Raw genomic sequence first — 26,930 nt, forward strand, 5'->3', positions numbered from 1 at the left:
CCAGTCTCTCTCTCTCTCTCTCTCTCTCTCTCTCTCTCTCTTTTTTTCTTTTTTTTTTATGTTTACATGGAATAACTTGTATTTCAACTGGTGCCTAAAAAAGGCACCAGTTGATGATAGCATTTACAGTTGGAGGTCTTCCAAATTCCTTGACTGAATCAAAAAAAGCCACTACACGTCCTAGGAGATTAGGAAAGGTACTACTTAAGAAAATGAATGTGCAGGCAAGTACCCTTACTGTCAAATTTTGGAGTGAGAGAGACATCGTGCTAAAGAGCAAACTTGGCTTAAAGCACAGTGAGAAAGGCAACTAATTTTTACCTGTTCCTCATCATAAAGTAGAAAATTTCAACTCAACCAACTCAGGCAGAGTAATATGCTTCACAGAGAGCTCATCAGACCTTTACTCATGCAGAATTAATGATCAGGGTATGAAACTACATGGAATGTTTTTTTGAAGCACTGACACACTTGCACTTTTGCCTTGATGGCTTGGCCAGAGAGTGGTCTGATGTGCTTCCTGACAGGGGTATCAGCTGTGGTCACTGCCCTAGAGAGACAGGCACAGAAATTTTCAAATGCCAGAGCAGTTCTGAAATGCAGACTATGAATGCCTGCAGGTTTCCTTTAGTCATCTGTGATCACTGTGTCAATCTCCTCTTGGTCAAACCACATGAGAAGTGACAGTACTCCATGTGTAGCAAATGCATATAGCCTTGGAAAGTAAAATATTAAAGGAGATGTTTAGCTACAGGTAGGACAGTAGAGGCAGAAATCCCTTTTGTCCACCACTATGGGTCTGTCTCCATCAAGACTAACATCCTGTTGTCAAAAGACAGCCACGGTGTGTATCTTCATGTCCTGGAGGCATGGGGTGGCCCTTTTCTGATAGCAAAGGGAAAAGGGAACATGTTCTCCAAAGACTTGAACCTAGCAATGATGAGGATTTTATCAAGAAATGTTGAAATGTGAAGGGGAACTCCTCAATGGGTTCATCAGTGGATAGAGATTTATTTGTTTTCAGACTTTTGGCCAGAAAGAACCAAGTCCTGGCTCATGCTGGTTGCTCTCACTGAACTCAACAAGCAATCTCTGAATTCTCTGTACATCAGCCTTTATCAGGTCCACAGAGAAAAGATTTAAGTATAACATGTTAATGGGGCACTCAGTTTGAGAAACTAGAAGTTATCCTAACTCCCTGACAATTGTTCAGTTGAGATGGATTTTTGAGATAAGACCAGGAGGTATGGTGGTGGTACTGGAGAGACAGAGAAAGAGGAAAGTATAGATCAGGCTACTGACAGCAGCAGTAGAAAAAACCTCCATGGTCATCCCCCACCATCCACAGCTTGAAGACAAAGCCGTTTTTATGGGTAGAGTATGCAACCAATGGAAATAGCCATAAGACTGAGAAAAGGCAAACAGAAACCTGAAATAGATTAAAGATAAGAAAATGGAAGGAGGCAATAGGATGTGAACCACTTTGATGGGTTGAATGGGGAAGCTCCAGGATGAGATACAGAATCCTCAGATTTCCTAACCTGGGGTAACATAGTACTGGGAAGACATGGACTGAAGTGAAATGGTCTTCATGTTGTGCAAGCCAAGAGGACTTTGCAGCATGATCTCACATTTTCCATGTCCTTTTGTTGCCAGAGTGAATCAGAGCCTCCGAGGAGCCCTTCACGTTTCCCTGCAGACATAGATTGTGGGGACCATGCTGCACTCCATGCAGCATGGAGTGCTGCCTCACCTGTCTTTGGACCCCAGTGGGCCTGGGAATGAGATCTGTACTGATAAATTCAGTCTGATGAAGGCCTGGGGAGCCTTGGAGTGCCCAGAGGTAGACATTTAGAGGCCCTGGTGGTAACTGACAAAAGCTGAGGAAATGTAAAATGACGTGCAGACGCCTTTATGTCTCTGATCTGTGCTCAGCATTGCCTGTAGTCATTTCTTCTCTTTACTCAAAAGAAGCAACAGAAAAAGATTTTTAGTTGTCTCTAGTGCTTTCCTGCACAAAGACAGAGGCATTACGTTCCTGATTCATCTTTGTCTAAATTTTTTAGATTGTTTTTTTGTTAGCTCCAGAAAATCATTTAGGATCCTAGGTTCCTTAGCACAATTTGGTCCTTCAAGTGAGATGGATACTACATCTTTAAGCCTTCTTTCCCATCCCCAGTTGAGTTTACTTCTTTTTACAAGTGCAATGGATAACCAGAATGAAACAGATATGTGTCCTTCCTGTGTATTTTGCACATTTTCTTCAAATTAAGTCCCTACATGTTTGCAAGTTCTTTACATGGATGGAGATGATGATGATGATGATGATGATGATGATGATGATGATGATGATGATGATGATGATGATGATTATTATTATTATTGACATGTGTTGAATATATAATGTATTTTTAGTCTGAATTATTAGGCAGTAAGGGAAACAAAGTACTACTGAGAGACTTAAAATTTTAATTATTGCCATTTTGGAGAAAGAGGAGGGGTTATACAAACATTTAATTGATCAAGCAATTACTTTATGCTAAACATTTTTTCATTCCTATTCCCCTTTCACAAATATCTGTTGGAAACCAGTAGTTTCATTTCAGTCCAATAAGAACCAGATTCCTTTGGGGAGACGTTTGGCTCTAGGCAGATGCTCTGTTTAGCCAACTTCTTTTCTTTAGAGGGAAAAGAAAAAAGATGTCAACACATACACAAGTCTGTGATTGATGAGATGTTTTAGGGCAGCAAGGAATTTTTCCAATTTTAATTTGCTATGCCCTTAATGATGAAGAAACTAAGCAGCTTGAAAGCTTATTTAACTTACTTAAACTTACTTATTTGTTGGCATCCTAAAGGCTAGATTTTTGCCAAGAATTAAATAAAATAGAAAAAAAAAACCACTTTTTATTCTGTTGAGTGAGGGACTTTTTTATTATTATTATTTTAACTTAATTTTTGAAAGGCATTATTTGCATTGGTACACAGCTGTGCCAGCATGGCATTATAAATATGATTAAGTGTGTGGTAATGAGTCCTTCAAAATAATGCATTTTTATTATTTGATCAGTCAGTCTAGCACAAAACTAACAATTCCTGTGGGCTTTGTCAGCTGCAAGACCAAGAACTCACTAGTGCCAGTGACCAACATCTGGTCTATTTTCTTAGAAAATCAAGATTGATTTTCTAAGAATAACTGAGTACCGTAACCAATGGGTGTTGATTATTTCAGGGAAAGGCTTTCTTATTAGACTTGTTTCCTCATTATTAGTAAGAAGACACTTATTAGGAAAAGAGATTTGAGTCTTGAAAAAAACTCACAGGAAGGGACTCCTGTTTCTCACTCATGTCAGTTTAAGCTTATGTAGACAACTTTTTAACATTTAGTATTGTATGAAACAAACTTTGTTTTAGAACTTACATGGAAACAGGGAAAAAACCAAGACTGTTTCATGTCATCACAATATTATTCTTTCTCATCTAGATAAATTAGTGAAGTCTTCATAAGAATCATAAGAAGGCCTTCCCAATCCTGAATAAACTGTCTCATTTTCCAAATATTAGTCTGATTTACTTGATTCCACCTTAGGAACATATTTTTTGGAGCTTTGCCCAGTTGGTTTACTAAACAAACACAACCAAAAAATTGATACTTTTTGCCTACTCGTGTGCTTAAGACCCCATTCAAAAGGTAAACTTTTGGAAGGATCAAAAAATAATTCTCTATTGTATTTTCTGTCTGTTTTTTTTTTTTTTTAGTGTTAATTCTTATGACACAATAGCTATTTTTCATTCAAAATATGGAAAAAAAATGTTTGCTTTGCTCTGCATGTTTAGTAGATGCTCTTGTTTTTAATTTTCTTACTTTTAATTTATTTATAGACCTGTAAGGTCTCTTCTGCTTCATGGCACGAGACAGTGACATAAGATGGCATATAAAGGATATTGCTTTGGCTCATAGCATACTCAAGGAACAGGGACACCGAGGGACTATGTTACCAGGCAGAACCTGTGACAGATAGAGTTCTTAGTATCTGTTGTAGCACTGCTAACACTGTGGCTAAGCGTCTTTCAGTCACTGAACCCATTCTACAAACATGACTTCCCTGAAAATGAGCTAATTTCAGCGCAAAGTAAAACAGCTCCAAAAGAATGAGTATTCTGAGTATAAGAATAATCAACGTGTGAGGCATGACAGGTCACAGTCTACTTCTAGTCAATTTTTGGATTATTGTATTTGATTTCAAGTTTGTTACCTAAAGCTCGTATGACTAGGAGGTGAATAATTTCCTCATCACCACAAGTGATATGATTGGCAATTCATTCTACTGTTCCACCAGCATCACCTCGCAATCCCAAGTTAGGAAGTATTTGTTTATATTTAAGTATCTTTCATAACATAGAGTTCCATCTTTATTTGACAGAGAGGTGTTCAGCAAATGTGTCAGCAAATTGAAAGAGTGTTGTCTATAGGCATGGTTTCAGTAAGCCCCCTTGTTAAATATGGAACTCTCCCTAGACACTTCTTTGCAGCCAAAGATTTAAATATTCAAATAAACATTTAATGACTCGATGGTTTTCTTCTTCACTGGTGTGAATTTTCCTTTCCATGCCAGAGAGATCTAACAAAGGAGCCAAGTGGCTTGAATCACGATAACCATGTTGCCAGTAAATGGTAAGACGCATGTTTTGATTGGCAAAGACACTAAGGAATGTACCAGCCATGAATTATTTCTTCTCCCTAAGCAAGAGAGTTTGCAGGACAATTAAAAATAAAATTGGATAATTTTGGATTACGAATGACATGGAAATTGAGGAGAGCACATGCACACACACACACACACAAAGCTGAGAAAAGTATAGAATTATCTCCCCTATGTTGTTTGAAACTATGTGTAGTTAGCATCTATAGTCAAGCTACAGACTGCTGTTCATTCCTTTGAGGAATCTGAATGAGGCCAAAGGCTCAGGAAAACCCCTTATATCTATTCTTCTCCTCACATAGCCAATATTAGATTTGCAAAAGAAGAGAGTGTAGGTGGGGGATAGTTGTGAATTAGCACTCTTAGTAAACTATGGAAAATCTTAGCTAAGAGGTGGAACTCAAGGACAGAAAGATCTTGTTAGTCTGTCTAATTCACAGAGCTATCACTGCAGAAGGGTTCTCTTATGATAGTTTCTAATGACTCATGTAGCCTTGCTTAAATCCATATCTATGAGCTTATTAAACTTCCTCTTGATTTTTAGGAGTCGTTACCATGGAAAGTGGGAATCCAGATTAACTATTAAGAAGCTGAATTTTATTGCATTGGAATGTGGTGCTCTGCTCCAGCAGAAAGCTCCATTATCCTTTCTCATTAAAATTGAGTGCTTTTCTTTTTTTTTTTTTTTTTCACCTGCTCCTCAAGTGTTGTCATCCTGTACGTCTTGTTCCCTCAGATACATACCCCATAGAGAATGTTTAAATTATGTATAAATATAGATATTTCCGATTAGCTGTTAGGGAATACAATTCTGTCAGTACCCCATTAGCTGCAGAATAAGACAGGACAGGGCCAGTTTCAGAACTTGACAGACACAGACTTTATTGATGTTACAGTTCATGCTGTGGCTGAACTGTATAGATTATATATAGACCTATATATATTTTTAGGTGTAGTGTTAAATGACTGGCACTGTCCCATGTAGTTCACAGCCCAAACAGAAAGCATTCAATTGAGTAGAGAAGGACATTAAACTATTCCTACACTGAGGTGTTAGCCACTGAAAGAAGGCTGGACAGACAGAGTGAGGAATCCAGAATTGAACTGTCCCTCTGCACCATTTGTTGTCATTTTGATGACATCCACTCATCTGTGTATTAAAGCACAGACTAAAGAAAGGGAGGATCCTAAAAGAAGGTAAAATGCATTTTCCTTTTGCTGGCAAGACAACATACTGCCTTGCACATAAACCACAAGAAAGACTTTTTAAAATAAAAAACAAAACAAAAACAGAAACAAAAACACATTGGGAAAAAAGTTCAGGCTGCTGTGTAAACTGTAACAGAATTTTTCACCGGTATTTATATTTCAGAATTATGGAGAAGCTGGGAAAACTTTAGAGATCACCAGGACTAGATTATGCTGGTGCTGTGACCTCTGAAGAATCTAATAGAGAAAACTGCTAACCCTGCGGTAATAATGCATAGCTCAAACCATCAGCAATATCAAAGGAATGGAAACTGATAAAGGTAACATCAGTCACTGAAAGAGTGATCTTGGAAAATGTTGACCCATGGTCTAATTTTTCATGCTGGGAAATCAGTTTAAAATAATAATAATAAAGAGTAAGATAAACAGATAATGGATAATTGGAATTGACATGCAATATGGATATAATCAAAGGAAATCATGGCCCACAAATCTGTTAGAGTTCTTTGTAAGTAACATATCTAGACACATGTAGTATATATGGACTTTCCACAAGTTTTCAGCAAAACCATTCATAAGTCTTAAAAAAACTAAAAACACTCAAAAAATCACCAAAAAATGAAGGCCCTTTTGGCTAAGTAACTCCTAAAAGTTAAAAAATAAAAACTTTTGACAATGGAGCAAGTTTACTCATGATGCCCCCTGAGATGACAGCAGGTTTTTCTGTTAAATAGGAGGAAAATAGAGAGTTGATAAAGTTTAAAGATGATTTGGGACACTCAGTGGTAAAGATGACAGTAAGAAGCTGGAATGTGATTATCACAGTATTGGGCAACAGGGGAATAAGATGATAGATGAATTGTAATGTAAAGTACTCAACAGAGGGGAAAAATTATAGACTCAGTAAGTGGGATCAAAATAAGTTTCCAGCAGCAAATTCAGAAGTAGCTTGTTTTTTGTACTCTTTCCCCAAGCATCTGCAGATGGCATCCACTGAGCAGCCAAAATACTAAGGTGAATGGACCTTAAGTCTGAACGCATCTGGCATTTGTTGTGATTAAGAATTTTGAATGAAAAATGGAGAAGAGCTGCAGACTTCATGAGCATGCCTTAAATGTTTTCTGCTCTCCTACACTCTCTGTGATGACCAATTTTATCTAAATATGTTTGAACCATTAATATTGTAATATTGACAGAATTTACTTACACAATATACAGATTGTGTTATTCTCACCATGCAATCAAAAAAGCAGAGGACAGTAGCATGATGTTGCAAAGGTAATAGGACTCATGAATATAAGTATATGTAAATACTAAAATGTTTCTTTTAAAGGAAAGACATTAAAAGAGCATATTTTAATTCTGTTTGCTAATAGAGGAGGTTCTCACCAAACATGAGGAAGCACTTTACTGTGCAGTAGGCTGAGCACTGGCAAAAGTCACCCAGGGAGGCTGGGGAGTCTCCCACCTTGGAGACCTTCAAAAGCCATCTGGATATGGGGACAGGGTCCTGGCTCAGCACTGTCCTCAAGAGATGGAGTATCTCTCCCTTTCCCTCTGCTGTTGCCCATGTACAGTGTAGGGATAAAAAGAGATGAAAAGGTGGTATCATAGAGAATATTATTTTTTTTCCCTAAAATTCCCCCCCACACCACTTTTTTTTTTGATTGTTTACTGTGCTCTGCCCTCTTGGCCAGGCAAAGCCATCAACTGAGGGTCATATTTTTTCCTGTTTCTTAATTTTCATTGCTCCTTCTTGCTCTTCCCCTAGACTCTGTAATCAGTTCTACACTGGAATGTGCTGCACATGTTTGAAAGACATTATCTTATGTAAATCATAACCTCAAGGTTTGAAAGTGTTTTGTGATCCTTGTGTGGCAGTGTGTGTAGCCTGGTCTATTGCTGAAACAGAATCTCTGGAAAGGGAAGAATAATAAATCAGAAAATTGTTTCTGTCTGGCAAAGTAGAAAAAAAACACTATGGAAAGAATTCCCCTTCATGAGCTGTAGATTGCACTTGTAGTTTATTGAGCCCAGAACAAAGATTTGATATCTATTTCCTTTCTATTACAGCTCATGAACTCACAACTGGAATTTGCTTCTTCTAAAAGGAAAAAAAGAAGAGAAAGGAAAAAAAAAAAAAAAGATATAGTGAGCCAGACCATAAAACAGCATTGGACTCTTAAAAATTACATTACAATTGGAATTTTTAAACCTATGTAGAAATTATTATTGTATTGTATTACTGTAATAAGTGAAATAGGATATTTTCAGCACAAAATTTAAACAAAAATAAACACCAGTAGTATGGTGTAGGAAATTACAAATTGAAGCACTCAGTTTTAAAGGGATTAAGGGTAATGTAAAATTGGCCTTTCACTTAATACTGCTCTGCTGCTTTGGCAACTATGCACCAAGAGACAGTTAAACAATTACATTATTTCTGGCTATAAAATACTACCAGAAAAAATCATGTTTCAGAATAAATAAGGAAAAAATAAAATAATTTATGGACTAACAGGCCCATACAAATGGACACCAAATGCACTGCAGCTTTCCCAGGACAGTGCCCAGTGTCGTTTTTCCCCCACCCTGCCCTTCCAAGTGACCCACAGAAGTGAGAGGAATGACATATCCAAAACCAAGGTAGGTTTCGCAGAGAGGAAGAAATTGAAGTGAATGACAATGAGAAAATATATGCTTAAAAACTGTGATTATTAACTGTGATTAAAACTGTGATTCATCATAGATTATAATCCTACTGATGTGACTATGTCAGATCTGAGGTTTGTTTTCTAGTCTGCATTGTTTTTAAAATGTAAAGTATTCATTTCCTATCCTCATTTTTCTAGATAAGTGATTGAGACGTAAGTACATCTAATTGTTCAAAGAAACAGAACACAAGTATGAGAGAACCTAATGGCATTATTATTTAATTTTGTGTTTGTTTTTTTTTTTTTTTTCTTTTTTCTTTTTTTTTTTCCAGTCTATTTTGGGAATTTGATGGGGGATTGATATGATATCAATGTGTTTTTGTGTATCTTTCAAGTAAGTACCAAAAGAAAGTGAAAATTACCTAAAGTTAGAAAGATTTAACATAAAAATGAGAAAGTTTGATGGTAGCAGATGTAGTGGATGTAGTACGTAATTACATCTCACTTGTTTTCAGAAATTGATTGATTGCATCTTGTAAAAAGATGCCCAGATTTTTCAAATCTAGAATTTAGAAATACCTCTCTCCAAAATCTCTCAACAAAATAGCTGAAACCTATTTCATCTGAATAAGTAGAAAGAAAGGTATTGAAATGCAGGGCCACACTGAAATTAATTACGAATTTCTTATTCATTTCAAAAGTACTTTTTTGATGAATTTATAATTTGTAGAGTATTCTGGCCTGATCACACAAGAGAATTAATTCTGTCCACCAGTCAGATACAAAGCAGCACAAAGTCTATCAAAATCTTCTCTTACTTTTATGGCTTACCTTTAATGGTGATCTGCTGATGCCACTGAGCTATGGTTTTACTGCTGGCTCAGCCTATAGGGAATGCCTGCTTGTTAGAGACTTTTTTTTTTTTTCTTGAGAAGGTTGCAATTTTGCAAAGCCCAACAGTTATTCAACAGCAGATGGCAGCCAGGGGATTGACTTGCTCCCCCGGAACCAAAGAGAAGTGCCTTAAAGAATGTTCTGCAATTCAAAGTGTATTTGGGGGGTGGAAAGTTTGAAGAGTGTCTTGGTACTGTGCTACCATGGCAGCCAGGTGATCCCACCAGCACCCTAGCCCTATGGGGAAACTGGATGCAGGCAGATGTTTTACAGGAGTGATGGGAGTTAAAATCTGCATGTGCAATGTGTAACTTAGCTATTTGGTAGAAAGTATGTGAAATAAAGTCCATGCATGCATGGAGACATCTGAAACCATGCAAACTAGATAAGCTCATTCATGAAGCTGCCTGAGGAGGTGGTATAAGGTAGAGACAGCTCTCAGATTGACTAGCAACCTTACTTGCTCACTCAAAAGACAGTGAAAGTATTTTCAGTTTAGTCATACACTGTGACCTCAGTGTCCTATATTGTCCTCAGTTATCGGACTGCTGCACTGGATGAGTTAAGAAGGGAGTTATACTGGTGACTTGAGTTATTAGATCTTTTGCTGGGTATTCTTATTTCAGGGGATTTTCCCTGTATTAAGCAGGAAATATCCTATAAGTTATGTGGAATGGGAAAAATAAGTGTCCTCAGGTCTTCCTGCAGCCAGGTAGCACTGTTCAGGCATAGAATGGAAAGCACTAAAACACAGGCTTGAAACCAATGTGGGGCTGAAATATGATTTCTGAAAAAAAATAAAATTTGATTTTGACCACTGTTTCCAGTATTGTTTTTCTCGTTGAAAACATAAATGCATAAAACCCAAAACATTTGGCAGTGTCTGCAGGTTTTTTTTTTCATGTTTATTGTTTTTTGTTTTTAAATGGAAAAAGATGTCAAAGAATTAATTATATATATCTGTAAACATTTCACATTTCAATATATGTAGCCTTTCCAACACTTTCTTTTGTACCAAATACCTTTGTTCATGACCCTGTGGTTCTTAAGTGTCACTGGTGAATCTCAATGACGTTTGCTTTTCTACTGCTTTCTTTTTACTGTGTTTTTTAAAGAAGTGGTCCATACAGAAGTTGAATTTGGCTACCATGCAGCCGTGTATAAAGCCAAATGTACAAAAGCAGCACTTTCCACAGGAAGGAAACAGCTCAAAGAAAGATAAAACCTCTGCTTTTTTATTTCTGGTGCTGCTATGATTACAGGACAACAAAGAGCACCAACACAGCTAGAGTTACAAACAGCAGTATGGTTGGTGGTAAAGGCATCCATGTGGCTTATCACAACCTGCTCCATGGCTGCTTAGCACTGTTTATTCCTCTAGATTTCTAGACAGGATTTTCTGTAATTGCTCAGCACTGTGGTCCCAATTTAGCTTGTTTTTAATCACCCCCCCATCCCTGAGTGCACCCCGCTTGTTTGAGCCCCCAGGGCTGCCCAGTGGGATTGTGTCACTGTGTATCACATCGATCTGTGACTTCCCACACGTGGTTGTGTGCCCACGGCTGCACCTGCCACCTTGCCACCTGCTAAGAATAGCACCCCGTTATCAAGATTCATCTCTAAATTACAGATGAAGGAATACAGATAGCAAAAAAACAAACCAAAACAAAACAAAAACAAGCAAACAACAAAAAAACAACTGCTGAGGGTCACAGAGTAACCATGAGGCTCTTTCACTGCTGGCTGGGTGCTTTGAAAGCACTGTCTTCTTTCTTCCCATGTGCCTACCTCTGAGCTTTGGTGTGCTCCAAGTGCTGGACTACCCACCAGAGTAATCACCAGGAGTTTGAGGACAAGCTTACATTAAGGAACTTGCAGAAATTGAGCTTTGAAAGTTTAATGTCAGGAGGGAGTTCTGTTTTCGACAGCATAGTGACTGCAAGATGAAAAGGGCCAGGAATGAGAAAGAAAGGTGAGATGGAGTCTTGCTCTGTAGTGCAGCTTCCTGGTGGGGGAAATGCTTCTCATCCTGTGGAAAGACTCCCACTGAGTGGAGTGTTTTGGTTTCACAGGACTAGGGATCTGTTAGTGCTCTGTTGCCCTATCAGTGCTTTGGTGCCTGTCTCTCGTGATGGGCTCCTCTTGGTCTTGGCACAGAACGCAGGAGTGCTCCCAGATCCTCAGGAAGGACACACAACACCCACATATTGGGCTGAGGGTTCGACTCCATTCTCATCCCTTGCTTTTTGGAAAAAGAGCAGCTCAGATGGGTACTTCAGCAGGTCCCTTCCTCAAGGGTCAGGCCAGGTGCAAAGCTCTGTGCTGATCTGGAAACAAACATTCTCTCACCAGAACCACACTCAAGCCGGGATGTCTTGTTATAAGTCTGGTGCTATTCTAGTAGAGTGACCCAGAGGTCCATTCACCTGGTGCGTAATGATCCAGGAGTCACCCGCCACCCATCTGAGGGACAGTCTCATGGGCCAGACTTGGGGTGGCTTTTACTCCAGAGCTTCATGACTGCAGAAGATTGGTGACACAATTTGGGTCTACCCTTTGTCTTAATTTTTAGCTTTGACTCATTCCTGAGTCTGAACTATAAATTTACTTTTAGTTTAAACTTTCTGACACTTTCTTGCAATTGATATCAGGACAAGTGGAGACAGTAAATTTACGTTTCAGTAAGTGTGTTTGCAAATATTTTTTTGTCCTCCCAGACAGGGAAGTGTGAGATGGGCTGTTGATTCACTCTGATGCAGTGACTGACCAGCTGGGACTCCCTTTTACTTGCTCAGGATTTTGAAATCTCTTTCTATCTAAAAGTCCATAAGCCTGTAAGCAGCATTCCTTCTACTGAAAAAATACCAAAAATCCACTGTGACAGAGAATTCCTTTTCTTTATTTTCTTTTTTTCATTTATTTATTTTTTTTCTTTTTTTTTTTCATGTCACAGTTTACACTACTAAAAAAATAAAGATATTTTAAACACTAAGCATTATCCAATGGTCTTGTAAGTTGATGTTACTACTTCTTTTTAAGAAAATCATTTTGTTTACATATAGAAATCATTGAGCTATAAAGGCTATGAATAGAATTGCCTCATTCAACCTCTCTGAAATAATTTATTCTTAAAACCAAAATCCTCACAAAGACAAGCAGCAGTTTATCATTTTTATATGGCTGGTTACACCCTGCTTCATAGGCAAAACAAAAAGCCATTAGTAACACATCACACTCAATAAATCAGTGCATTCAGGTGTGGACACATAATTCTGTTCTGACAATTCAGCATCCATTGGCTGAGCAGGGACACAGCTAGCTCAACTCTGAACTTGTGGCAAGTGTAAGGTAAAACATGTCAGAGTGAAAAAGAAGTGGAAGAAGAAAGTTCACCTTGGCAGTCTTGATGACTCAGGAAGATTGGGCTAACTTTCTGAATGGCAATAGCTTTTATTTTTTATTTTTTTAAATTTTTTATATATATATATTTTTAGTCCATGATTTATAGAAAGGGCAAGCTGAGTGTTGGAGAAAAGGTGCCAAGCTCTGTGGGTGTGAGAAGCCAGCCAAAGAGATCGCATATGGCCAAGTATCAGCCCTGTGGCTTTAAACTTCTGCTACCTCAACAGAGAGAATATGACACATCATAACTACCTGAATTTAAAAGCCATTCCTGTACAGCTAAGTGACAACCTGATTGGTACAGCTAAGTGACAACCTTTCAGCCTGGAGAAAAGGAGGCTCAGGGGTGACCTTATCGCTCTCTACAGGCACCTTAAAGGAGGCTGTAGCGAGGTGGGGGTTGGTTTGTTCTCCCACGTGCCTGGTGACAGGACGAGGGGGAATGGGCTTAAGTTGCGCCAGGGGAATTTTAGGTTGGACCTTAGGAAGAACTTCTTTACCAAAAGGGTTGTTAGGCATTGGAACGGGCTGCCCAGGGAAGTGGTGGAGTCACCATCCCTGGAAGTCTTTAAAAGATGTTTAGATGTAGAGCTCAGTGATATGGTTTAGTGGGGACTGTTAGTGTTAGGTCAGAGGTTGGACTCGATGATCTTGAGGCCTCTTCCAACCTAGAAATTCTGTGATTCTGTGATTCTGTGATAAAATAGAAAGGCAAAAAACCCATGGAGGTTATCTTGTGCATTTTTGCTTCAATATGTGAGCAAAACCTGGAGAACTACTGCTGCACTGAAAGGACATCCATGTTAGAAAACAGTGATACTGGGAGATTATTCAGGCTTAATCTGGGGAGAGAAAGAAAGAGGGCTGCATTCAGCCTGAGTGAGGCTGATGCTCTTCATCCTCCTTCCAAACAGTGTGGTTTAATAAATAAATCACAAGTGTGTGGCAAAAGAGCTAAAGCAGACTAGTCATTTTAGCTGATATAAAGAAAATTATTTCTGAAAGAGTTGCCCAAACTGGAGAAGAGAAATTGTGCAAGACAAACCAAACCTTTGTTTTCTGAACTCAGGCACTTAGTCATCAGTAATTATTTAGATTGGGTAAATGAGCCAAAACACTTCATAAAGCAATATTTTTTATTTTATTTTATTTTATTTTGTTCCTCAGCTATTGCATCTGCTGTTTTTCCACAACCACCTCAATATTAAAATGCTTCTGTTGGCGTTGTGCCAGCCATGGGAGAAACAAGCTGGCTGAACGTAGCCATATGCCAATCACAATCATAGGACTGCTCTACACACACCAAAATGTCTCCTTTACGGGAATAAGTCACCGCAGCTCCTATCATCAGGCAGCCAAAACTTTGTGATTTGTATGCACCAAGACAATTTAAGGTTTGTGCACATGGAAACTCTGTTAGGCAGAGATTGAGATCTAAGGAGGAAGAACTGTCTGCCAAAGGCAGAACTTTTTTCCTGTGGTATGAAAAATAACAAAAACTGAGCCATTTAATTCAATGCCTAAATGTGGAACTGAGTTGATCTGTTTAATTGCAAATATCCTGGAAAACTATCTGTTAGTTTCAGCATCCTGGATGTCAGGACAATATTAGCTAGTGCTTTGCTTTTACACTGGATTGTCTGTGCAGTTTGAAAAAAAGAAAAGAAACATGTGGCTTGTTTTTCAGACCTGTGTGTATGTGTGTTGGGATATTCCTTATTCACATGTGGTACCAATACTCATTGTTACTAAAAATCCTTCCTATCCCACTGACTCCTACCTGCTGAAATGGCTGCTCAAACTGGGAGCACCACAGAAACCTCTGTGACTGCACTCCCAAGCATTACCAGAGCTAATCCTAACCATCCCTGGCGAATGTCAACACTCTGAGTCAAACTTCTTCACATTAACTTTATCCCTGAAGCTTCTTTCTCACTTTCTTTTTTCAGCCTCACTGAAAGAAAGCACTGAAATGTCTTTTGCAGCATCCTCAGTAATGGATGGATTTCCTTTAAGTGGGAGATAAAGGGCCTGTCACTTTTTGCTGGCAGATTCAGTAAAGGAGCAGGCCAGCATGCTCACAGTAGCAGCTCACACAACTGCATGAACTTAGAACAAAAGCTAAGGAGCAAAACAAATACATGAACCTCCAGCACAGTTTTGACCGAGTACTTAAAGGTGCCAGTCACAAGCCCTGGTGTCCAGCATACACAGCCCTGACAAGACTACTAGAGATGGTAACACTCTTAAAAGTGTGTTAATCTGAGTAGAATAATAGTGAAAAATGAAAATGGAACCAGAAGTGTTCTCAGGAAGTCATTTAATTCTCTTCCCCACTTTTAGGCAAACTTATCAATATCAAAATCAGCCCTGCAATATGCATGTCTAACACAGATGCTTGCAGTCCACCAGGACTGAAAGGTGATGATGGTAATGGCACCTGTGACTGACTCCTCCAGACCTAGGAGGGGCTTTATATCCCATCTCTGCATTAAATCAACAGCAGAGGCTTAGATAAGTTAAATGATGGGGGCTGCTGCCTCTGTGAGAGGAGGCTGTTGGCTGGGGTGATCAGTGGTGGCATGCAAGATGCTGAGTGTAGGGTTCTGGCTTGGGAGGGTGAAGCTATGCTGTGGATAAGGCAGTTGTGGGCAAAGGGCTAGCAGCTGAGAGATTAGGAAGGAGAAGAAGATAAGCTGTGGAGATAGGGCACTGATATTAATTTGTTGTAGGAACACCTTCCTCCTCATGCTGTTTAGTGTGTTAGTAAAAATAGTTACATGAAATTAAAGAGGATCACAGAGCAGGAGACTGTGTTACCTGATACTGCTGTCTGAGCTGCTGATGGCATCCACATGAGTGGGTTTAGAAAGCCCATGTTCAGCCTGTTCTGAGACCCTTCCAGTGATGGAGGGTCCCCTCTGTCCTGGAAGTCCTCTGGTCCTTTACTAGGACCTTTTTGTTCTCTTGTCAATGCCCAGCCTGATGGTAATCAGAGGATCTCTTTGCTTGAATGTAGAAAACATTATATACATTACTTGGTAGGATAAAATAGTCACAGGATTGCTTATTTGCTGAACCATAGTACATCAGTCTGAGTGAAAAGAACAAGCTAAGTGAGAAAGACCCATAGGAGGCATTAAAAATAAACAAGAATAAAAGAATGGGATGAGTTAAAGTTATCCGTTACCCAGCAACAGTATCCAACAGTCATACTCACAGGGACAGGTTTCTTCTGCCTGTGTTAATCTTTTTTGAGTTGATCTTTTCTGCAAAGAAGTATGTATTCAGATATTCTCTCCCTTCTGCTCAGCCACCTCAGAAGCACCACAACAAAGACTCATTTCACCATGCCTTTATCTGAGGCTGGTTGGTGCAAAAACCCTGAGGTACATGGTATGGGGCTTTCACAGACTCACCTTTTATTTGAAAATGCAGTGAAGTTCCTCCAGAAGGTAGTCCTTAGAGTCACCTACTGGGAACTGGCAGCCTTGACCCCAACCCCTCTTTAGTGTAATGTAGCTAAAATTAGTGTAAGTTCCTCTTCTTCATCAAGAGCTGCCACCTAACCAGAGTAGGGTGCAGGGTCTGGTTTGGATCACTATTTTGAGGTCTAGCCTGCCTAAATCCTATTTTAGTTCTGGCTCCATACATCCCATCAGCTTGCAAGAGGTGTTGGCCTGACTGCTTCAATTCTTGCCTCACATTTACCACCATCTCTAGGTTGCACCAACAGCGAAGAAGCCATACATGGGTCAAAGTCCAGCTAGGCTGCTGGAGCTGCATCACCCCTGAGCTGCCCTCCCTGGAGAGCGCAACCTGTGTCCATTCTATACTAAGTTGCTGCAAATTTGCACAAAAGTCCCATGAGAGATCCTTTAGTTGGTGACTCTGAACGTGTGCAACACAGATAAAACATGTTTTGGAGCAGTGATGGTGTCATAACATCCATCATACTAATCTTATGGCCCTCTCTTTACAAGTCTTGGTTGTTCCTGGATCTCCAATGCCATCATTCCTTCTTCCAGCAATCAAGGCTGCCATCCCTATGATGTTTCTCTGAAAATTAGGAGAGGCTAAAACTGGGCATGTACTTGTCCTGCTGTACCTCCCTGAGACCAGCCCCCTTCTCTTATCTGGGTGGCAGAGAAGAGCTGGTGCATGTGTGGGGAGAGGGATGTGCCAGACCAGAGAGTCTCCTGGGACAAGCATGGATGGGGTGATTCAAACTGTTTCATATTTTTTCCCTTGAAGATCTTGCCAGAATTGCTGATGAGACATTTTAATTTCAACATGGTGCCATTTGCCAGTGAAGCAGCTTTCTGGTCAATCCTGCCCTAGGAGAGAGCAGTTCTGGGGGCAGCGATATAGCTGCACTCACTTGAGCTGAGCTGCTCACATGTGACACAGGGAAAAAGTACGTGGAGCAGAGGGACCAGCTGGGTGCAGCTCTGTCCTGATGTTGTTGAGGGGAAAATGTGGGAGGGAGGTATGGGTATGTATGCCACCATCAACAGAGCTCTGCTGTTTTTTTTTCCTCCCTAGACAATTATACATACACTGAATTTCTGAGTCACAGGATGCCAGCCCAGCAGATCAAATCACTTGCCCAGTGCTGGAACAAGCTAACGTGCAAGTCTGAAATGGAGAGCTGACTGTTTGCTCAGCTGACAGCAGTGCAATATTTGCTAATTCCATTACATCTTCTCAGAGCAAAAAAGGAGAAAATGTAGCAACCAGCAAGAGAAAATACAGAGACATTCTGTATGACTCTTTCCAGTAAATATGCCCAAATGCAGGCAGACAGCTTTCTCCCCTCACTTCCCCGAGTTGCAGAGTGTTTGCTCTATCCGCTGATGTAACAGATTACTAAATAATAGACAAACCTGATATGAACTCTCCTACTTATCTCTGTGCTGGTGCTTACATATGGAAGAATCTTGTTGCATTTTTCACTTGATTTTAACAGCTTTATGTCTATTAATATGCTACTGCCCTCTGCTGGAAAATCACAAGCAATTGTGCCAGGCAAGTGGAAAGGAAAACGACTGGAATTTTGAAGATGTTACAACATTGCCTAAATGTTATATTACATTGCAGCTGAAATACAGAGGACAAAAAGACACAACAAGGACAACAAGAGCCCTCTGCCCACAGTGCAGAGCACGATTCACTGCCCTGCCATTGCTCTCTTCTTCCCCTGTTTCTGTGGGCTCCTAAAAGGGAAAAGACCTGGCAGTGGAAGGAAACATCTGAACAGAGTTATCAGCACTCGCTCTTTTTCCTACACTTCACATACGGAACACAGTTGGGATTTTTCAGAACAATTTTCTGTCTAAAACTATGTTTTTTTGAGAGCTCTTACTAGCATAGACTAGGTGCAAAGTGCCCAGACTTATAGAGCAGCCCGAGTCCTTGGCTGGCTGCTCTGTGCTGAAGATTTGAGCTGGCATTTATTTTGTAGGGTAGGTCATCCATCTCTCCTCATGAAAACCATATCATTAAAAGTGCCGTTAGGTGGTGCTGGTTATACAGCCCATATGGACATCACCACAAAGCAAATCTCTTGATTACCAAATCTGAGATTAATGGCAGCAGTGGATTTGAGCAAGCAGATGTATCTGAGGAAGAGCTACCTTTCTAGAAAAAGCCTCTGAGAGATTTATTTAGTTATTCCTGGTATGGTGCTTGAAGCTTGTCAGGATGATTTCTCATCATGGGTGGCATAAGTATCTTCCTGAATTTCAGAGATATTATTGTTGGGTCACCCTCCAACATGGAAATACTGTAGCTGCTACCTTGAAGAACCATGGTAGATCTTCAGCTTAAATCTGGGGAGTAAAAAAAATATTAGTTTTCATTGATAGGTGCACATATAGCCATTGTAGTATGTTCTGCCTACTCCAGTGGCCTGCCTCCATCACTGGTCAGGCTGCATATCCTAGAGAACGGACAAGAAATTACATGGAAAGTGTAAAAAAATGTAGAGCAGGCCTTGACAACATCTCTTCCCTTTCCCTTTCCCTTTCCCTTTCCCTTTCCCTTTCCCTTTCCCTTTCCCAGCACTGCAGGAAATAATTGTCCTGAGGATGGGAGTGTGAAGATGAAGCCAGGAACACTCCAAATTACATGGATCAAGTAGCCAAAGACCAACTAAAAGGAGGACAAAGGAGAAAGTTTCCTTAGCATAGCAGTATCTGTAGCACTGAGAATGAAATGGCTGTTCCACAGACTGGTTTGCCTGACCTTAACTTCTAAGCCTTTTGCCTGATTTGCTGAACCATATTGGTTAGATATTTCTATATACACTAAACATATAAAAAATCTTTGAAACCACTCCAAGAATGACAGACTGATGCCCTGTAACTTGGTAGATATCCTTGTAGTTACATAGATGTGTCTGATTATAGATCAGCCTTTCAAAAAGAACAAAACGAAGTGGCACTTTATGTAACTCAATGGGTTACATTAGGAAGCTGTTAATGGTAGAGGATTAAAATAAAATTGTTCTTGATATTTAAAAAGTGATGAAATGAGGAGAAAAAGAAATCCACCCCCAAATGCTGCAAATCACTCCTTACAGGTTTGGCATCTGCCAAGATCCCACTTGAAAAAGCCTGGGCTCAGAGGGTCCTCCTACACCGTTCAAGGCACAAAGCCCAAGAGCAGTGTTCACTGTCCACACACACGAGGACATATTGCCCACAGGCATGACCAGCATCCTCATTGACATTATGTTTTTGTTTTCATTGCTTTCTATAAATATTACTGCCCAATCTTCATATATTATGCATTTTCTTAGATGAGCCTTAAGAACAGGGGAGCAGATCTGACACATTTCAGCAGGTTTCCATGTTCTTCAAGGGTAAACATTCAAAAGTAGGCCATTAGTGTGTTACATTTAATGTTTATATATTGGTGTGAATATTTAATTGATTGGCTGACTACAATATTATAACAGTGATCAGTCAAAGTATGATTACAAGTTAAATCAGTTATTGGTAATGAAGGACTAAATTCAGCTGGAAAGAAACATATGAATAGAAATAACTCCTGAGTTTTCAATTATTAATTTGTATTACTTCTAAAATATTAACCCAGCATATTGTCTGTTGCCTTGATTTTCCTTTCTTGCTATGACATAACTTTCACCATAAATAAATTAACTTGCATAACTTTCTGATTATTCACTGGCTCTCGCATCAATTTAATCACAAAAAGGAAAAGTATATTCTGCAAAATTAATTCCTCTGATAAAATGAAGTTAGTCTTGCACATTTATTTCCAACATTTTGGCTAGGCATGTACCTGCCTCACATACTTAACAAACAGAAGATTATTTTCCAGAATTCCACAGAGTAATTTTTGCCATTAAACACTAAAAAAGAAAAAGAAAAAGAAAAAACAACGATTCACTATTAAAAGACTTTAATTGTTTGGAACACTAACATCAAGAAAGTTTACTTGAAAATGTTTCTTTCCATTTTAGTCCCTCTTCAAAACAGTTACACTATATTCCACTGACTAGTATTACAAATTAAGTTGACATGTTTGCTCATACAGAACTACAGTAAATTGTTTCACAAGGTGTTTGGAAAAAGAAAAAAAAAAGAATTCCCTCTTCTTTTATGATGAAACAGAAGCTTACCTTTAAAGCAACAAGAACAATCATTATAGAGCTAAATATATTTGACATATTTAACCTCATAAATAAATAAGTATATACAAGAGAGGTTACAGCATGTCAACTACAAAGTAGAAGCTTTACATTGTAGAACTGAGAGTATTCAAGAGCATTTAACTGACACAGACAGTTTAAGATTACTACATGGTAGTAAAAAAAAAAGAGAAAAATCTTAATTCAGCAACAATATAGGTATCTGTACATTAAACTGACAGGTTACAGCTCTGCTTCAGTCAGGATACTGTGTTTTTATTTATTTACTTATTTATTTATATTTTACTAATCTATTATGTTTTATTATTCCTCATTTTTTCAGGAATGTTTGGTTTTCCTTCTCTTCACTTCTGAACACCTTAATCAGGTAGAAATCTCACAGTAAGCTGCTATGTCAACACTATTATCTACAGTAGTTAAGCAAGTGGAATGATATATAAATCCAATAAATGCTTGTACATAATCTCTCCCTACATTATTTCCCTCTGTAAAGATATCAGACAACATTCATCACTATTAATAATTACATTTTAAGTGAAAAAGGTTGACTTTCATTCATACCACCATGTAAGTACTTGCAGTTAGGAGAGTGAGGTTTCATTAAGGTACATGTAAAAACAACAGTGTTTCTGGACAGAATACAGTTAGGAAATACTCCTCCTGCGAGGTGTTTGCAGCCAGGGAATATACTCCATTTGTGCGGTCACAGCATTAAATGATCTCTGCACACAAAAGTGTGTGCAAAGAGCAGAGAGAGGCACAAATCCACATCCCTAATCATTGAGCATCCACCTGCTTGGCAACTGAAAATCTCACAGCATAACTTTCTGATCACCTTCTGAATATAGCTAATTAAGTATTTGGCTAAAAGTACTTGGTAAAAAAAAAGTCTTTTTCTTTCAAAAAAAAAAAAAATCCTTTAGGAGACATTCTCCTCTGAAAACATTATTTGATAACAGCATTGATGTTTTGGCCCATGCTTTCATAGACATGTGCAGTAAAAGTTTTTATAAGCGCTGGCAAGGATCTTCACGTACTTTTGGCAGACATGGTCACAAGCTAACATATCACAGATTTATAGAGCTTAAAACAAGTAAGCATTGTATGCTCTTGTCTGTTGTATGTACACACAGAACTCAGTGTAGGGATGCACACAGTATAGCTATGTGAAATTCCTTCATGTTGCCTGAACACTGTTTAAACTATGTGCCTCCAACAACCTCAGTCAAGTCAACCAATGGGGGGCAGAAGGAAACTGATACTGATAATGTTATGTGCCCAGAAAGATGTTATTTATTTATTATTGGTAAACGTAGTCCGGGTTATGCTAACGTTGGAGGTGTCTATACATACACCATATCTGAAATACAGAAACTGATGAATGAATATGTGGGCTTACAAAATATTAATCTTGTATTTGAGTTTTAGCACCATTCATCGTTCTTAGATTGTCTGTAGTAGACGGTATTTCCTCTGTAATATTGATTGTGTGCATTATTATAAAAGTATGTGTGGAGAGAGATCTAGGTATATATCTATATATCTATATATAGTTGAATGTCTTTTGTTTGTTTAGCAAAAAATAACATTAAACATGACTGCACGCACTGGTGCAGACATTCTAAAACAAGTGTTGCAATGGGAGATGCCTCTTTTCATACATACTGTTCAATAAACTTTGAAACGTAACTTTGTGTAAACTTTGGATTTACCTATGTACTTGTTCTGCACCAGTGCAAATGATACCCAACACTGTATGTTTCCATACATATCAACAGGCTTAAAATTTGCAAAAGAGTTACTAGCAACCTGCAGGTCCTTCTAAGTCTAGGTAATAAAAACGTTTCTATGTACTTTGTTACAAAATAGCCTAAATTTACAGCACATACAGTTTTGGTAAGCAAGATTTGCATGATTAGGTCTATTCAGTCAAAAATGGTTTAAAAAAACCATTTAACACTGGTGTTAGGGCTTTATTCATTTACAAAAACAAACCACCACCACCACCACCAACAACAAAAACCAGGCGGCATTGGACAGTCAAGAAGCAAGAATCTAACAGGTATTATAGGGAAAATCCATATTCTTCAAAAGAAATAGAACACCAGTAGACTGTTTGGTAAGGCCTTATCTGTGCTGCATGACGTTTGCTATTTTCTCCAGGAGTCAAGACTTGCTTCTGTTCAGACTATATAATTTAGAGTTATACTTGTGGCTCTTCTTCTGCCTTAAAAAAATATTTACACAGGATTACAATTAGCTGTCCAGGTATCATGTTGGCTGGCATATATTTTAAAACAGCTCTGTATATTGGTGGAAAATTGTCTTTTTCTACAACAGTAAAAAGGTAGAAAAATTGTTCCACAAATGGAAGCTGTTAATGGGATAACATTATAAACTGAGAAAAAATACTAGGCAGGTCACATTGTAAAACATCCAGTATTCTCAATTCCAGACAGATTTTTGGCTTCATTTAGTTCAAAAAATTCAGAAGTCCAGCTAAAACTTTGTGCTATGACTAAATGTGTCAGACATGATGATATTTTTATAGAAGTTGTCAGAGTGAGGATTGCAGTATCCCTTGACCTTGTCGATAACTTGATGGACTGGGATGATGGATGTCTGTTCTCCATCCTCTTGGGCAAATTTTGAAGATGGTTTGTCAATAAAAATATTCTCTAGGAAGAGGAAAAAGCAACAAGATGAAGTTAGGGCTTCTTAGACAAACTCATAGTTTAAGAAGTGTGTCACTCCCACATAGGTATGCCTTCAACTGTCACTACTCCTGAATGAAATTACTGCCCTGAAAGTCAGCAAGCAACTTTTTTGTTTTGTTTTGGTTTGTTTTAGTTTTGTTTGTTTGGCATTGCTTTGTCTAAATTCTTTTCCAATACCTGGTTTTGTGGGCAGGCCTCTCAGTTCTCTCTCAAAATTACCCCAGTGTTGCTTTGCCTAAAGTGCTGTTGACTTCTGTTCTTTAATATATTAATTTAGTATTGATGCTTTGAATCTGACAAAAAACTGTAAAGGAAATGACCTCCATAACACCTGATAAATAGCATCACATAATAAAGTAGTGGAAAATGACAGTGAATGGATTTAATCATTTCAGAAGTTATAAGCACAGGAATAGTCATGGAATGTAACATATGACCTGCATTTTAAATCAGATAACCAGAACCCAAATTGGCCTAAACTTTGCACCTGCATAGCATAATTTTGTCTTTACCATAAGAGAGGAGAGTACAGACTGAACAACTCTGATTGTTGGATAAAAAGATGCAGAAAAAAAAAAGCACAAAAGCATTCTTTTATAATTCATGTGCTGTGTGCCAAGGCTGGATTTAAGAGAAAGGAGTAAGGCATTTCCCAGTACATCTGGAAAAGTCTGCTTCAGAGGCTAACAGAATTGCTGTTCAGAGAACGGTCAGTAGGTAGAGCTCATGTAGTGAGCAATGAGAAACAGAGAGCCTATATCTTATTTTGTCAAGAACATTGTCTTAATGAGCTTTCTTATCTCTTCCACTGTAGTGAGTACAGCTGGAGTTAACTCTTGACCCAGGCAAGGCTTGGATCATCACAAGCTGATAGTAAGATGGAGGATCCTGTGCAGCAACGTGTCATTTTTGATGGCTGTTTACTACAGCTTAGTAAAATCACCCTCAAAAATTCCTTTGTAAAAGATTGTTTAAAAATAACATATGATTTAAAATATGATCTCATACAAAACTTGTTTCTTGTAGAAATAAATTATTAATAAATAATAATCAGAAAAGTGACCCACCCTTGCAGAAGTCATGATATAAAGCCATAAAAGAGACTTACAATAAAATGTGTTGCATGAAGGAGAAATGGATTGCAGAGAAAGAAATCAAAACATTTTCACTTGTGAAAAAAGAATCAGGCATGTTCAGGCATATCAGAATGATTTTTTCAAAGCACGCAAGAATGTCCATGAATTGCAGGAAATAAATAACTCCATGTCCCATAGCAAAATTCTGGGTTCTGTATGCCTTTCAAATGCATGTATTTACTAGCCAATAGTATTATATTTTGAAGTGTTTCTACATATTGAATATCTTATTAAAAAGATGCAAAGTTATTTCCTAGTCTTTAGGGAAATGTAAGGGAAAATTCCTTGCAAATAAGCATTTTTTTTTTTTTTCCCACAAGACATCACTACATTGTTAAACACTTGCTACATCCTCATGAAATTTGCTTGCATGGGAATTATGTAAATACTTTGAAACCATTTTGAAACCATTTTTTTTTTTTTTTTTTTTTTTAATCTGAATGGGCTTCAAATCAAAGTACAGGGTTAAAGTCCTGTCTCACTGAAGTACACAGGAGTTGTATCACCAAATTTTGTGCAGAACTAATCAAAACTTCTAATCCATTGAAATATTATATATGGTATTTAAGTACTATCTACAACAAGTTTGCATAAGTTACATAGACAGCAGTGCAACAAGATGCTGAAGTGGTTTCTTTTGTTCACCACAAGTTTCCTAACAGGTGCTTTCCAAATTCAAATATCTGTTTGCAGCACAGCTTTCAGACACCTATAGTTTGTCATTTACATTCATTTTGGGTGACTGGATATGAAAAAACAATGGCTTCTAGTCATTCTGAATTCTATAATGGCCATAGACCAGAAATATTTTAGTCTATAATTCCTCCAATAGCTTGTTTAATTATTCTTTTTATTATTTTTTTTCTAGGACTATGCTATATTGTTTAACATATGATTTATATACGATTCTTCAGTGCTTAGCCACCTTTCCCTGACTACAGTACACAGGCATTAATGTTAGGACATGGTCTGTTTTCTAAAATGGCATTTTCCAAACGCTTCATGCCCCATGCAGAGTGCAGACACCCAGAGTTTGAAGCACGCTTACCCTTTGATTCAGCATCAATGACGCAAGATGCAATAGTGAGAAACAAGCAGCATTTCTGATTAGCAAAGTCCTTTGTGCCAATTAGGACATCATGCAAATGGTATCCCTCCACCCTGTTCGAACCATGCATTTGACAAAAGCAATTCTCACTTTACCTGTAATGCTCCACCACTGATGAGGAAGGGGCCTTAGAAGACATTATCTAACAAACACATGAATGCCTGTGTCAATTCCAGGGAGCACATTGTAACCATATTAACAAGAGCTGCCAAGACATGTAGCTATTATACTCTTTACCTGTATATTAGCTAAGACATCAAACTCAGAGGTTTAGCTGTATTAAAAATGAGAACCATGTACCTTTTTTTTTCTATTACTGCAAAACTGTGAGAAGATATGTCAGTATTTAAAAGCCTACCTATAGTAAAAATTCCTTTGGAGTATCACAATAAAATGATTATTTGAAGAGTTCAGAGTAGAATGTAATAAAATTAAACAAATATTGAGAAAGCGAGAAAGCTGGTATTCCCTTAATGTCCACTAAACGATCATATTACAAACCATGATTATATTACCAACTATAATCCCCTTTAGGAAATAATTTGTGCATGAGATTAAGCTCACCACTTTTGAAGAAAGCAAATGAACATGTTCCTAACTGTAAGCTTCTTTTAACTTAATTCTTCTTATCTGGAACTGCTTCCTTGTTTTGCTTCAAAACTGCTTTGCAAAAGCTCCAGCATGAAGTTGCTTCAGTCATCAGACTGATTAAAACATCTGAGTCCAATAAAAACATTTAAGCATATTTTTATCTTTAGCCATAATGCCAAAGGCCAGATTGACCTGCCATGAATACCAATGGGAAAGAACTCTGTTGGTAGAACTGTGAATGCTCTACAGTGGCAAGAGCATGATGCTCACCTCCACTGTAATACCAGACAGATCTACAGGAATGGCAAAGGTAAGGAATGTGACCTGCTGCTACTAAATTAATAGTAGGGAATTCTAGAGAAAAAATGTTGTTTGCCTAACTGGAACAGGAAATGACCATCAATAAAAGTAGGAAGGTATTTCCTGGAAAGTATCCTACACAAGAAGAAACAGGACTGCAACATGAGAAATGAGACTTTGGGGCCTTCCAGTAAATTCATAAAATTCATATTCAAAGGAGAGCTTCCAACAAGTATTTTAAAACAAGGAAAACCATCTCTTTGGGTTAAATATGTATGTAGATTTTATTCCTGCTATAATTTAGAAGATTCTGTGATAATGTTATGAGACTTTATACGATATGAAAACATGAGTTAACAAAAACTCACTAACAAAAAAATCTGAACAATACTTCATAAGCTATTTAAGTGGCTTTCTGAAATATTAACTGATACATAAGCAAAGAGTTTTGCAAAATGTTCCATCTCCTCTCTTTTCGAATTTGTTTAAACTGTTCTTAAAATAAGCACATTTTTACAGCATGAGTGGAATACTGATG

At 38.2% G+C, this 26,930-nt stretch overlaps 1 protein-coding gene and 1 long non-coding RNA gene across 11 annotated transcripts in view; one reads left to right on the top strand and one right to left on the bottom strand.

Annotated features, from left to right (window-relative positions):
* Nucleotides 1-26,930, top strand: part of LOC119716404 (uncharacterized) — a 51,861-nt gene that overhangs the window by 22,028 nt on the left and 2,903 nt on the right. Inside the window, exons 3-5 of the long non-coding RNA XR_005264335.2 lie at nt 6,076-6,232; nt 7,986-8,558; nt 26,260-26,402. This is a non-coding gene — a long non-coding RNA (uncharacterized lncRNA). The remainder of the gene's footprint in view (nt 1-6,075; nt 6,233-7,985; nt 8,559-26,259; nt 26,403-26,930) is intronic.
* The window catches only part of ADGRG6 (adhesion G protein-coupled receptor G6), a 120,955-nt gene continuing 114,298 nt past the window's right edge, over nt 20,274-26,930 (bottom strand). For 6 of the 10 annotated variants that reach the window (XM_038176570.2, XM_038176569.2, XM_072035962.1 and 3 more), the window contains one exon: nt 20,274-23,218. In XM_038176570.2, the coding sequence (XP_038032498.2) occupies nt 23,040-23,218 (179 nt within the window). In that variant the 3' untranslated portion in view covers nt 20,274-23,039. Of the gene's footprint in view, nt 23,219-25,596; nt 25,644-26,930 lie in introns of all 10 variants that reach the window. The other 4 variants (XM_072035961.1, XM_038176571.2, XM_072035964.1 and 1 more) reach the window with 1 other exon arrangement.

This window comes from Anas platyrhynchos, chromosome 3, assembly GCF_047663525.1.
Source record: "Anas platyrhynchos isolate ZD024472 breed Pekin duck chromosome 3, IASCAAS_PekinDuck_T2T, whole genome shotgun sequence".
NCBI classification, from domain to species: Eukaryota; Metazoa; Chordata; class Aves; order Anseriformes; family Anatidae; genus Anas; species Anas platyrhynchos.